Source organism: Puma concolor, chromosome E2, assembly GCF_028749965.1.
Source record: "Puma concolor isolate L17-30 chromosome E2, mPumCon1.1.hap2, whole genome shotgun sequence".
In the NCBI taxonomy this organism is placed as follows: Eukaryota; Metazoa; Chordata; class Mammalia; order Carnivora; family Felidae; genus Puma; species Puma concolor.
Window position 1 is genome coordinate 56582514 of NC_141681.1, and position 14642 is coordinate 56597155.

Genomic DNA, 14642 nt, shown 5'->3' on the forward strand with positions numbered 1-14642 from the left:
CGTCTGCATGTGTCCGCCTCTCTGAGCCGGTCTCCGCGGGAGGGAAGGGGGTGTCGGATGCTGACCTCCCTGGGAGGTACTCCGTGTGAGACGGCTCCTGTGTTAGCCAGATGCGTTAGAGTCCTGGTGCCACAAGTGACCGCTCACTTGGTGGCTTAATGCAACAGAAATGATTCTCACCGTTCTGGAGGCCAGAGGTTGAAGTAAGGCCTCAGCGGCGTTGGCTCCTCCCGGAGGCTCTGAAGATTCAGTTCATGCCTCCCTCCTGGCTTTGGGCAGCAGCTGGCAATTCTTGACGCTCCTTAGCTTGTGGACCCGTCGCCTCGGTCTCACCCTCCATCTTCACATGATCTTCCCCCATGGTGTCTGCATGTCTCCTTCTCTGTCTCACTGGGACACGGTCATTGGCCGTGTAGAGCAAAGCACTACCACACTCAGCGCTTCTGACACCACGTGTGAGGTTTTCCTCACGCCAGGCAGTTCTCTGTGACACCAGCTGGGTGTCCCACAGTGCATTTCAGTTCTGACAGTAACTGGAGTCAGCACAGATCCCGCAGGTTAAGGGCGCGGTACCCCGAGACCCCCGACCTCAGATGCCTGTTGCGAGTAATAGGTCCCCACGTCACCCACAGCTTCTGTCAGACTTGGCTACAAATTGGAGGTTCCCACGACCCTGTCCTTGCATTTGATCATTTGCCAGAACAGCTCACAGAACTCAGGGAAACACTTAGATTTGTCAGCTTATTTAATAAAAGATTTAAAGGATTCAGATGAACAGCCACATGAAGAGCTACCTACAGGGTAAGGTCTGGAAGGGTCCTGAGTACAGGAGCTTCTGTTCCCCTGCATTTGGGATGCACCACCCTCCTGGTACGTGGATATGTTCACTAACCTGGGAGCTCCCCAAACCCTATACTTTGTGGGTTTTTATGGAAGCTTCATCATGCAGGCATGATTGATCATCGGCTCCCATTTCCAGCCCCTTTCCCAGTAATGGGAGGTTCCCGGCTGTGACCGTGGCTTGGTCTTCCTGGTGACCAGCACGCATCCAGGAGCCCACCCAGATTTGCTTCATTAGAACAAAAGACATTCCTGTCACTTAGGAAATTCCAAGGGATTTAGGAGCTCTGTGTTAGGAATCAGGGTCATAAACCAAATATTAGAATGGAAGATGCTCTTAGTGCTTTTACCACTTAGGAAGTTGCAAGGGTTTTAGGAGCTCTGTGCAGGAACCAGGGGCAGGGACCAGTAAACATATTTTCTGTTTCACAGGGCTCCCCCTTGAATTAGATGATCTCATCTTGAGATGCTGACTTCATTACATCTGCAGAGTCCCTGTTTTCACGTTCATGATTACTGGGGTTAGGACGGGAGCATAGCTTTTGGCGGCCGCTATTCAACCTGTTACACTAGTGGTATTATTACAGTTTACTGTAGTTTACAGTTTACTGTTTATGTAGCAGCGTTGTTGTAATATTGTTTGTCCTGTCATCATCACTGCTAGCTGGTGGTCCTGGGTTTCGGTCCCTGCCCCACGCCATGTGAGCTGTGTGACCTGTAGAAGGGACTTTTGCTCCCTGAGCCTGTTTCCCCCTATATAGAACGGGGCTTACCACAACTCTGCCCTCAGGGTTGTCGTGTGAGTGCCTGGCCTAGGACCACAGAGTAAACGTGCTGGAACGTGGCCGCCCCTTTTGGAGCCTGTCAGGTGCTGAGTGCAGGAGGGGCAAAAGCAGAGGAGGAGGATCGGGAGTGTGGGGAAGCAGTGAACGGTTTTAGAGCGCGGTCTAAGCGTGGTTTTAGAGTGTGGGAAGCACCACAGAATGAGTGTTGGCTCCGTAAGACTCATTACATGCTTTTTCTGAGGCCGCGGCTACCATTGTAGTTACTGACTCATGCACCTGGTCGGTGTGTGCCAAGTCCCCGTTCCACCTCCTTCCACACATTAGTGAGGCTTCCAGAGGCTGTCTGGATCCAGAGCTGTCCCACACCCCTAAGTTGGGGCTTGCTAAGATCCTCTGACCCTGCTGTTCTTTTCTCTCATTAGCTTCGCCTCAACAGCATCAAGAAACTGTCCACCATCGCCCTGGCCCTTGGGGTGGAAAGGACCCGCAGTGAGCTTTTGCCCTTCCTGACAGGTAAGGAGGTGGGGCCCCGGGGCCCGGGCGGAGTGGGGGCTGCCAGGGGGGGTTCCTGCTAGAGAGGCCTCATTGGGGATTTAACACATTGTTTTGTGAGCGTCTGCCCTGTGCCGGGCACTCGTGGGGTGGGGGCTGGATTGGGAAAAGGGGTCTGGAGGCGGATGGAGCCAGGTTGGCACTGCTAACAGTCAGCAGCTGGTGACGTTAGGTGAGTTACTTAACCTAACTGTTCCTTATAGTTTTTCTGTACAGAGCAGGGATGAACGTGTGCGTGCTGTAGCGTTGACGTGAACGTTAAGTAACAGTAATAATAAATGCTGCCGCTTCCCTGCCTACCACGTGCCCGGCGGTGCTCGCGACCCCCTCTCGGGAAGATTGGGTTAGTTCACGTCCTCAGACTGGGGGCCCGTGCTCAGTAAGTGCACGTCCCCATTGTTCTCCGAGTTCATCTCACAGCAGCTGTGTAGGTGAGGAAACTGAGGCAGGAAGAGGTGAAGTAATATATTGGCCGGAGATCCTACAGTTAGGAGGTTATTTATCTCATCGTGCTGGATGCAAATCTGGATGCAGTGCCTGAGAGTCCTGACTACCTGGATTCAGACCCAAGCTCTGCCACTTTCTGACTGTGTGACCTTGGGCAAGGTACTTCACATCTGCCTGCCTCTGATTCTTCATGTGTGAAACGGGCCTGATAGTGTGGCCTGACACAAAGATGAAATAAGAGCCCTCGTAAAGTGCTCATACAGTGCTCAGCGCAGGGTAAGAGCTGCTAAGTGTCAGTGCTCAGACCGCCCCACACACTTCTCTCTGAAAATGTGTGCACAGCACTGAGCACAGTGGCGGACGCAGGCTGAGCCCCCAGTTAATAGTAAGTCCTCTGTTTCCATTGCTCTTATTACCGCTTCATGCTTCCTACTGATCCGTCTGCCTGGGAACGCCACATGAGGATTTAACACGTGATGCTGAGCAGATGACCCGACCCAGGTGGCTTCCATGGGCGAATGGTGGGCGAGACTTGAAAGCTCTTGGACGCTGAGACGGGGCCAGGTTGGGGCATGGGGAGTATGGCGTGTGGCACGGCACTGTAATAAAGTGGGTAAAGGAGTTGGCGGGACCTGGGCTTGAATCCAGCTGTGTCGGATATATGATATATGGAGTCTAGATTTTAATTCACGTCTCAGAAACCATTGGAAGATTGAGGCAGGAGAGTGTGGTGATTTGAAGGATCACTCAGGATTCTGGGAGGAGCCTGAGCAGTTTGGGGGCCAGGGCAGGAGCAGAAAAACCAGTTAGGAAGCAGTTGCAGTCACCCAGCAAGGAGGGTGAGGTCAGAGTGACCCTGAGGTGGAGGGTTGGCAGGTCTGTGTCAGGCGGGAGGAGGCGGCCCTATGCCTTTGAGGCCAGGAGAGCAGGGAGGCTGGGAAAGCAGTTCTGTGGAGCTAGGGACGGTGAAAATGTGAGGTGCTGGCAGTTCTGCAGATTTGACTTTCAGGAAGGCGAGGAGTCTGGACTGCAGACTGAGTTGAACGTGAGTTAAGGCCGTGGAAATGCACAAGGAGATAGAGGAAATGGGGAGGGTGAGGTTAACTGTGTACAGGTAGGGCTTGGGAAACTGAGGTTGGGAAGGACCCGAGCGCCTGGTGGGCCCGGAGCCACTGTGGCCTGCATTTACGGAAGTCCTGACTCGGGCCAGGCCCCGTGCTGAGCTCCTCGAAGAAAGCACCTCTTCGCTTGGGTCTCACAACAGCTCTGCTGGGGTGTGGGGGTGAGAAGACAGGCTCAGAGGTGAGGTGACTTACCACCACCACCCCATCACCCCCCAGCCAGCAGTAGAGCAGAGAACCCAGCACAAGATGAGCATGTGATGACAGAGCGCCGTGAGCAGAGAGGGAGGAGATGAGGAAGCGACCCGGAGTGGAACCGACCACTCGTCTCACACCCCGTTGGCCCGAGCATGGTCACTTGGCGTGCCAGCTGCGCGGGAACCTCAAGATGTCTGGCTGGGTTGCTGTATGCTTGGCTGAATCTCAGGAAGTCAAAATGCTAGCATAGGTGCCAGGGGTATTAGCTTCTTCTGTCACAGAGGTGAGCAGTTCCTGCCGAAAACGTCTTCTGCCACAGAGGTCAGCAGTTGAGGACAAAGGTCTTTGGGTTGAACGTGAGGACACAGCAGCTCTGTCTTCACACGGTCATCTGTCCTCTCAGCAAACCTGGGCTGAGCTCCTGCGGTGCTCGTCTCTGGCAGAAACTGGGGTACGGAGAGGAGCCAGTCCTAGACCCTTAACATAAGGACTCTGATCAAGGTGGCTTGAAGTTGGGGGGGGAGTGTGGAGAAGGGACGTGCCCTGGTCTGGTCAAGAAAGCTTCCAAGAAATAGTAGCTGAACTGAGTCTTGAAGGACAGAGAAGAATTTCTCAGGCTCAAGAGAAAGATGAGCTCTTGGCAGAGAGGGCAGTGCTGAGGGTAGAATCTGGACCGAAGCGAGAAGCCCCCATGTCTCGGGTTCTGCGCTCTGGTTGCATGGTCTTGTTTGCTCCTCATTGACTCTTGGTGAGAGGTGGGCTAGCACCATCTTACAGGGGTAGTAATGGGCTCGCAGAGTGGTCTCACTTCCCCAGGGTCCCTCACCTCGTAAATGACAGAAGCGGGACTTTGGTGCTCTGTCCTCTGACCCAAGCCTGTGCCCCAGTGTCCGCGCCAGCCCAGGTGGAAAGTGGGGAAGCTGAGTGCTGATGGTTTGAGGATGCAGAACGGAGCCTGTTTGTTCCCAGCTTGGGTCACTGAGGCGCTGGGGTCAGACTTGGGGCGGGACTGTAACGGAGTCTGTCTTGGTTCCACAGACACCATCTACGATGAGGATGAGGTCCTCTTGGCCCTGGCGGAACAGCTGGGCACCTTCACCACTCTGGTGGGAGGCCCCGAGTACGTGCACTGCCTGCTGGTGAGTCTGGGAGGCAGGGTGGTCCCCTTGCCCTCCCCTTGGGATCAGACCCGTGGCCCTGGCAGGAGCAGGGTGGGAAGAATACAGCAGAGGCCGGGGGCCACCTTCTAGGAACAGGCAGGCTTTGGACATTTTCTTTAATGCAGTAAGTCAGTAATGGCATTTAAGTCAGCAGTACCCAAAACGTACTTGTTTGCCTTACTGTTAGCTGGACACTTGCCTGAGCAGTGGCAGGTCCCACCCTTGGAGACAATCTGAGTTCTACCGCTTATTTGCTGTGTGACTTGTAAGAGTTACTTAACCTCTCTGCGTTATACTTTATCTATCAAATGGGAGTCCTTAAAACCTGTCTTTATAATTGATTTAAGCCCTTGGCATGTGGTAAGTACTATCAGGTGTTCACTGTCAGTGTCATTATGGTGTCCTGAGGTGATGTCCACCCTTTGGGGTAGGGACAGTTCCCTTTTTGTAGATGAGCCACTGGGCACGCCAAGAGGTTAAGCATCTTGGCCAAGGCCTCACGGGTGTTAAGTGGCTGAACTGGGATTCCAGGAACCTGCATGAGCACCCCCGTGCTTGGTGGCATCTGGGGACACAGAAGGGGTTTAGATACTAATAGTAACTGCTGTTTGTGAGAAGAGAAGGGAGGACTCTGGTCCTGCGACCCGGGAGGGAGGAGCCTTGGGGGTTCCCAGTCCTTTGGTTCCCACCACCCCTCAGAGCCTTGGGCCACTGCTGCCCCCGCCTCCACCCCACCCCCAGGAATTTTGTCTGTCATGGTTCGTAAAGACACAGTTGTATACTTGGGCATCTGCCCTTAATGATGTCTTAAATTTTTTATTAGCCTTTCTTCCTTTTAGTAGTGTATGCAATAATGACACTTCTTAAAACTGGGGAGTTTGGGATTTGAGCAGATGCAGTAATTTTTCTTCCAAGGAGAGGTACGTCTGAAGAAATTTGATAATTGTCATTAAATTTTGGTCTGTCAGCTTTCGTCTGTGTGTACGTGTATAATTTACGTGTATGTACACACAGAAAATTGTATGTAAATGAGGTCATTTCATACATTTTGCATAGATTAGGGTCGTTTAACAGGAACATGAGGAGGTCTGGGGACCAGCCTAAAAGGAGTCCCTTGAATTCCACGGAAGTTTCTGCAACCCCTGGCAGTTTTTCTGAGGAGAGAATGTATAGCTTTCAGCAGCGTCTCTGAGGACTTAGGAGCAGAAAACATGCACCCCATAGCTTCAACAAGGGGCCCAGGGCCCTCATCTGGCGTGGGCCTCCCCACTGGGGAGCAGGGCTGGAACCCTGAGGTTCTTTCCCTGCCATGTCAAGGTCATCCCATACTTCTTCTGGGGGAGAGTCACATGTCCTCTGGGGCTGCTGTTCTGGTGTTCACATGAGCTGGCAGGCACGTCCTCAGGGCCCTGAGCCGCGGAGCACTCAGAACCCCCAAGCACCAGCAAAGGCCAGTCAGGTCCAAATGCTGGTGCTCCTTGGTGCCTGCAGGTGCCTTCTGCACAGTCACCTGTCACCTCCCCTAGCGACCCTAGGAGATGCACGCTGGTGCTAGCCCCAGTTCACAGATGAGGAAACTGAGGCTCCATGTCTGGTTAGGTGGATTGCCTGAGCTGAGAAGAGACAGAGTCAGGATTTGAACCTAGGCCTCTGCCTCTTAACCATTGCCACTCCTCTCTGCTACCCTCCAAGGGCTCTCGGTTGCTCCACAGGCTGACTGGAGCTGCACAAGAGGGAAGCTGGGGGAGCTTAGAGCCCAGAGGAGGCACCTAACCTGTTTCAGATGGGGTGGGGGAGCTGTCCAGGAAGTCCTCCTGGAGGAGGTGGCAGTGAGTCTGGATTTTGACAATTAAAGAGCGATGGAAAATGGCTGTTGTGCAGTTTGTTCATTCCACAAACATGAGTACCAGCTATGGGTCCTGGGAACCCAGAGGTGTGTCCGAGCCCTTGTTCTCTGCAGAGGTGAAATGGAATTAATTTCATAGGGACCCGTGTAGTTATAGCACGAGGATTGATTCTGTATCATCACCTCTTAACCCTTTTGGATTTATGGGTCCCTTTGAAAATCCGATGAAAACTCTAGACCCTCTCATAAAAGTACAGTGATTTTAGGAGATTCACACCTCTCCCCTCCCCTGCATGTTCTCTGGATTTGAGAGCTCCACCCTCTCTCCTTTTAGAGAGGCCCCGCGGTACAGCTCATCATGGGAAAACATTGTCTGAGTTTCCTAACCACACACCTTCCTGGGCCCCAGGATATTCTTATGGTCTGATATTCTTACGGCCTGTGCTGGGCTAGGCCTCCTGAGTGATCCTGTTGTGGGTGGTCCAGACCTCGCTGTGACAACCACTGCCTTCGGCAACCCACTGGGCAGAGACCCTTGCATGACATATGAACCGCCTGGCCTTGGTCCCCAGGCCTCTGTTCTAGTGACAGGTTTTTCTCTGAGTGGAACAGGTAAATACTGATTGAGGTAAATACTGAACCCGGCAAATACTGATTGAGGACCTCCCATGTGCCAGCCGGGGGGGAGCAAGAAAACCAGGATAAGAGGAACCCAGCCCCTGCAGCAGCCCAGTGATACCACCTTCAGCCACGCTCTGAGCTGGTCCAGAACCAGAAACCCTGCGATAGCCTGGCTTTATGACAGAGGCCACAGACTGGTGCCCCCCAGGCTGGAACAGCATTACATTTTCCTTTTGAATCATTGCCAGTCTTCGTAAATGAGATTTTTAAATTTTTGTTTTTATTGTGGTAGAATATATATGAAATTTACAAATTTAGCCATTTTTAACTGTACAGTTTTGTGGCATGGAATATATTCACATTGTGGTGCAGCCATCACCACCATCTGTCCTCTTCCAAAACCGAAATTGTCCCCATTAACCAGCATCTCCCCATGTCCCCTCTTCCCCTGCCCCTGGGACCCTCCTTTGTACTTTCTGTCTCATGAATCTGGTGACTCTAGGGTCTGCATATAAAGGAATCCTACAACACATGGCCTTTTCTGACTGCCCTGTTTTGCTAGGCAGAAGGTCTTCAAGATTCATCCGTGGGGTACCATGTGTTGAATGAGATGTTTGACGTGTAAACACCTGGCCCTTTCGGCTGCTTTTGGAGGACAATAGATATGCTTTTACCACCTGTGTTTTCCTGCCAAGCTAGTTGATGAAGCCGCCCTCCCCAGCTCTGCCGCTTTCCCTCCTCCCGCCCATCATCTTTGCTCCTTATTTCATTCTGTTGCCTTCCCGGGCCCTGGAGGCATTTCCATTTATGATGTCTTCCTGACTTTGACATGTGTCCAAGTACACTGGACTTTAAACTGCAGGCCTCCACACCTTTATCTGCACAGACTAGAGTCACTTAAGTCTCCCTTCATCTGGTCAGTAATTGCCAAGTTCCCACCCTATCCGAGGAGCTCTGCTGGGCTCTGGGGACATAGGGATGAGCCAGTCAGACATCCCTAAAGGAGCTTGCCCCCTCCAGGCTTTACGGTCCCCGGGCCCAGGTTCCCAGTGATGTGAGCTGCTGGGGGCAGTCGTCTAACAGAAACCACAGCCGTGCTTTCTACTTTCTGTCTGTGTAAGCTCAGGAGCCTGGTGGCCCGGTTTGGGTCCTGGCTTGTAGCTAGCTAGCATGGGTAAGTGATTTAGCTTGTCAGTGCCTCAGTTTCCTCTTCTGTAAAATGAAGACAGTCATGGGACCTACTTCATAGGCTTCAGTGAGTTAGAGCCAGCATTGTCCCCTCCCCCCATCCTAAGTTGTGCGATGCAATGGCCCTGTTTAGGACACCCAGCAGATAGACGTTCAGTCAACATCTGTGACTATCCCTGCACTTTGAGAGCTAATGACAACTATGGCCACCTGCTCAGAAAGTGATGGGTATAAATGTGAGGTCTGTGGCTTTCACCGAAGCCTCAAGGGCCTTGGAGGAGATGCGCGAGCGGCATGAGGCGGGGCTTGAGGCTGGGGCGGTGGGGAGGGACCCTGCAGTGACCTTGTACTCTCTGCCACAGCCGCCCCTGGAGTCGCTGGCCACGGTGGAGGAGACAGTGGTGCGGGACAAAGCGGTGGAGTCTTTGCGGGCCATCTCACATGAACACTCGCCCTCTGACCTCGAGGCCCACTTCGTGCCGCTGGTGAAGCGGCTGGCGGGTGGTGACTGGTTCACCTCCCGCACCTCAGCGTGTGGCCTCTTCTCTGTCTGCTACCCCCGTGTGTCCAGCGCCGTCAAGGCAGAACTTCGACAGTGAGTCCCAGCCTCGCCCTTAGCGTGGACCCCTTCTGTCAGCTCAGCCCCCCTCCCCCACCCGCCCCTGAGAGCTGGTGTCCCCAGGCCTGGTCCGGACACAGCCTCATGCTCACTTAGGAAATGAAGAAATGAGAGCTCCTTCCTCCTGTTGGGTGTGTAAGGATTTACAAGAATTACCACGTACAAAGTGCTTAGAATGGAATCTGACTCATAGAAGCACTCCACCCGTGCTGTGTGATGCTGTCTTTGCCTGCCCTAGGTCCAGAGCCTTCACACATACGCTGGCTCAGTTTGGCTGCCTCCTCCACCCTCCTCCCTTAGTCTTGATACCCCAGAGAATTTCTTGTATGTAAGAGTCTCCTGGAACAGTTCACAAAAATGCTTCTAATTGGATTAAAATCTCTCATTACTATGTGTTCCTGTCCTTGAGCAAGCTCAGGCCCTGAGCTCTTACATGACAGCATACTGATTTACAGCTAGCCACACGTGCTTCGTGTGTGTGTGTGTGTGTGTGTGTGTGTACACGTGTGTATGCTTCCCCCATGCATCTCTAATTGGAGCAGTCGCTCCTGAAAAGTAAAACCTTTGAGGGGCCCCTGACCAGCCTCTTAGCTCAACAGCTTTATATGGTCATAATGATATAATCACCTTCCATGCACTGGAACTTAATGATGTGCAGACTGACTGCTCTGCTTTCACCCACATTATCATTTAAACTTCTTATCACCCTGTGTGGTAGGAAGTATCGCCGTCAGCTCCATTTTGTAGGCCTGGGAACACTCGGGAGAGGGGTCCTGACTTGCCCGGGGTCATGCAGGCAAAGTCAGCTGCTGTTTTCACTGTATACTGCTGTGAGATCTAGGGATTCCTCCTCCTGAGCCCCGTTTCCAACCCCCAGGTACTTCCGGAACCTGTGCTCAGATGACACCCCCATGGTGCGGCGGGCCGCAGCCTCCAAGCTGGGGGAGTTTGCCAAGGTGCTGGAGCTGGACAACGTCAAGAGTGAGATCATCCCCATGTTTTCCAACCTGGCCTCTGACGAGCAGGTGGGTGCTCCCCAGCCTCCTCCCCCTCCAAACCGTGTCTACAAGGAATCCCAGAGCTAACGGGCCTCTGCCTCCCTCTCCCTGCTCCAATCCTCTCCCCAGGACTCGGTGCGGCTGCTGGCGGTAGAGGCGTGTGTGAACATCGCCCAGCTCCTGCCCCAGGAGGATCTGGAGGCCCTGGTGATGCCCACCCTGCGCCAGGCTGCCGAGGACAAGTCCTGGCGTGTCCGGTACATGGTGGCCGACAAGTTCACAGAGGTGAGTGGGGACTGTTGACGTCTCACAGATGGGGAAACTGAGGCCCTCAGAGGGGAGGGAGCGGGGCCACATACAGGAGCTGGGGTTTTAGTTAAATCCAATGGAGTCATCAGGTATTTGAGCAGGAAGATCTCTGATCATCTGGCTGGGTCTCCTTTCACATGGCCAACCCGGTTGAGTAATACTGGCAACTTGAAGTGCTGTGTTGGGAAGGATTCTGAAGCCAAGTTCAGGTTCTGTGGAGAGCCATAAGAGCAGAGAAACGGTAGTACCTGTGTACTCGACCTAATTGAACTCTGTCCTTTTAAAAAGGGAAGGCGTAGCCTGTATTAGTTTTGGGGGCTGCCATAACAAAGTACCACAGACAGGGCGGTACTTTATTCCCTCACTGTTCCTGGGTGCCGGAGGTTTGAAATCAAGGTGTCCTCTGGGGTGGTTAATCTGAGGCTTCTTTCCTCGGCTTGTAGATGGTCTTTTCCTGTGTCTTTGCATGGTCTCCCCGTTGTGCATGCCTGTGTCCTAACCTCTTATAAGGATTCTGGTAATTTTGGATTAGGGCCACCTTAATAACCTCTTTAAAAATCCTGTCTTCAAATGCAGTCAACTTTCTGAGATAGTGAGGGGTTAGGACACTTCAGCCCATAGAACAGCTCAAAACTTGGGTCAGAATGACCCCACTGGGCAGACAGAACAGGGACAAGATCCAGTGTCTCTGACTCTGAGGACAGTGCTCTTTCCATGGAGACCCAAGTTTGCTTTTCCCACCATCATGTTTGTTGACCACCAGCTCTTTTCTGGGTGCTGGGGATCCAGTGAATTCGCATTCCTGGCCTCCACGGGGCAGGCAGTCTGAAGGGGAAGGTCTACTGAGGTAGAGAGAAACGGTGCCCAGGCCGACAGACACGCATGACGCACTGAGAATAGGAGGTGGTGCTGCAGCTGGTTCTAGAAGATGGGTGGGAGCTGGGATAGGAACTGTGTCCCAGCAAAAGGACAGCATGCACACAGGGCCCTGGGAGGCCAGAGCCAGTGCGAGGGGCAGCATTTGGGGCTCACTCTTGGGGGCCCCGTGTGAGGGAAAGCCAGAGAGAGGCTCAGGGTCTGACCTTGGGTGCACTCCACCCCATGGCTCCCCGTTCCTGTAAGTGTGTTTGTGGAAGGACTGGGAGCCTCCGGATAATATTTCCCGGGACCATCCATGTTCCCCGTGAAAATGTTAGCATGTGGCCGCACCCTGGAGGCTCAGCACCATGGTTAAAAACAATTCTGTCCTTGGCTTCTGGACAGCATGGACTGGATCACACTGGGTTTTAGGTAAAAGCTCAGCAAAGGCAGGGATCTTAACACTGTTTGAGCAGCGCTCGGCCTGCAAGAGGTCCTCAGTAAATACCTGTTACGTGGAGAAGAGGCAACATTTGTTCCAGGTAGCATTAGGCCCTTCAGAGTTTTTGTCTGTCCCTCTCTTGGTCATGAACTGTCCTGCTTCCTCCTAGGGCTTCAAGAGTCAGGGCATAGGCAGGGCCTAGCAGGCCTTCTTCCCCCTTAATGTGTATACATTTATTTTCATTAGAAAAATAATTCATCTTGTAATTTGAAAAATACAGATGAATATGAATTAAAAAGCAAGAGCCATCACATGATTGGAATGTTTTTTGGTGGGGGGAGAAAACCCCACCCCAAATAGCTTGAGTGGTAGAGATGTGTTACCATTCTTAATGCAGACAGTAACACTGTGTGATAGGTAGTCTCATGGCCCTCATTTTGCTTTTAAGGAAACGGGTTCAGAGAGGCTTGGAGACTTGGCCCGGCTCACTCTGTGGTGCTGGGATTAGATCTCAGCAGTGATTCTAAGGGTGCACTCTTACCCTCACTTCTGGTGCCTTGAACTTTGATTCTGGTCTCAATTGCCCAGAGTACCTGCCCAGCTGTCTCACAGCCCCTGCTTTCTGTCTGCAGCTCCAGAAAGCAGTGGGGCCTGAGATCACCAAGACAGACCTGGTCCCCGCCTTCCAGAACCTGATGAAAGACTGTGAGGCCGAGGTGAGGGCCGCAGCCTCCCACAAGGTCAAAGGTTGGTGCTGGCGACCAGAACACAGCAAATGGATGGGTGTCTGAGGGGTTTGAGGTAGAACCAGATGTCAGGTTTCACCTTCTTCTGCCTCCCTTCTTCTGCCTCCCTTCTTCTTCCACAGAATTCTGTGAAAATCTCTCAGCCGACTGTCGGGAGAATGTGATCATGACACAGATACTACCCTGCATCAAGGTAATGGAGTTTGGTGGGAGGATTAGGGGAGATCTGAGTCTGCTAAAGGGATGGAGATGGGGCTTTATGGACATCCAGACGCAGATAGTCCCCAGCCTTCTGGGGCCAGGCAGACTTGGGTTGGAAGCAGTTGGGTTTCCTGAGTGCAGGCAGAATCTGAAGCTTGGGGCCGAGCTTGGAGGTGGGAGTGCTTCCTCTCAAAAGTCCCAAGAGCCTTGGGATTGGGTGGAGGCTACTGGGAACATGGAACTCTAAGCAGGTGGGACAGGTAAGAGACTGCCGTGTACCTTCGTGCCCTAAACCGTCCCTGCTCCATGCGGGAGATGGGCAAAAGCAGGCCATGGCTCAGGCCTCTTAGGAAGTGGGAGTCTGCTTAGCCATTTGCTGCCGCGGGGGTTGTCCTGATCCTGTGGCTCCCCTTTCCCTGTCCCCCCCAGGAGCTGGTGTCAGATGCCAACCAACACGTGAAGTCAGCCTTGGCCTCCGTCATCATGGGCCTCTCCCCCATCCTGGGCAAAGACAATACCATTGAGCACCTCTTGCCCCTCTTCCTGGCTCAGCTGAAGGATGAGGTAATGGTGCCGGGAAGGCTCTGAGCTCTGTATTGGCAGAGGTGACAGGTGGGTCAGCTGCTTTCCTAGATTGGTCTGGAATCTCCTAGAATCTCAACAGACACCCAGGTCCCGAATGAGTTGGATATTGGTGGGCACAACGGAGTGTGTGTTCACTCATTCACTTATTAGGCAATGTTTTGCACACCCTTGCTCTGTGCTAATTCTTTCTCTGGGGATCAGGGACACCAAAAGAGACTAAGACAGTTTCACTCCCCAGAGACCTTCAGAGACTGACAGTGGAGAGAGGGAGATGGGCAATCCCGTGATCGCATAGGTGCTGTGGTAAGTTCATGTCTTTTAGGATTTAGGCAAAGATGCCGTAATAAAGACCCCCAAATACAGTGGCTTATATAAGATAATTTTCTTACAACAGTTCAGAGCTAGGTGGGTCCTATATGAGGGGTTACCTCTGCTGACCTCCACACTCTCTGGGTCTGAGGCAGCTGCTCCAGTCTTCACCATCCCCAGCCAGGATGAAGGCAGAAGGTATTAGACAACAGGAAATGTGTGGTCCTTGTAAGAGGGCACCCACCAGTCTGTTCCACGCCCCACTGGCCAGAGCCAGTCATTTGACCACACCTTGCCATTCATTTGGGCTGGAGTACAGAAGATGAGAGTGCCAGGCGGGGGCTAGACAGGTTGTGGGGTGACAGCCAGGGAAGGAGTTTGGACTTGAACTATGGGCATCAGAGATGTGGGTGCCAGAAAGGAACCCTGAGGCTACTGTCAAAGAAAGATTGCAGCATGGAGGCCAGAAGAGTTGCAGGGAGACCAGACTGGTGGGAGAGGAGGTGTGGCTACAGAGATGGGGAAGGTCTATGTGGAGGGGGGTGGTTTGCAGGCTCCCTGGTTCCTGTCATGGTGGTGACCAGGCAGACGGTGAGACTCTTCAGTGCTTTGTGACTTCCTCGTTGCCAAAGGCCTCCGTCTCCCTCTCTCCCTGCCCTCCCCGCCCTTCCCCCAGCACACGCAGTGCTAGGAAATCGCATCAGATTTCAGTCCCCTGCCACTCCCCCAAAATATCACATTATTAAATTCCGCTATGATGGGATAATCTCTCAGCCCCAGAATTACAAATCAAATTTGTACAAATTACAAATTCAAC

General features: G+C 52.9%; 1 protein-coding gene across 1 annotated transcript in view; it reads left to right on the forward strand.

The window, feature by feature from the left end:
• Positions 1–14642, forward strand: part of PPP2R1A (protein phosphatase 2 scaffold subunit Aalpha) — a 37373-nt gene that overhangs the window by 12046 nt on the left and 10685 nt on the right. Inside the window, exons 2-9 of the mRNA XM_086688396.1 lie at positions 2048–2138; positions 4982–5082; positions 9121–9353; positions 10255–10402; positions 10505–10660; positions 12617–12731; positions 12853–12923; positions 13361–13495. Coding sequence (XP_086544522.1) covers positions 2048–2138; positions 4982–5082; positions 9121–9353; positions 10255–10402; positions 10505–10660; positions 12617–12731; positions 12853–12923; positions 13361–13495 — 1050 coding nt within the window. The remainder of the gene's footprint in view (positions 1–2047; positions 2139–4981; positions 5083–9120; positions 9354–10254; positions 10403–10504; positions 10661–12616; positions 12732–12852; positions 12924–13360; positions 13496–14642) is intronic.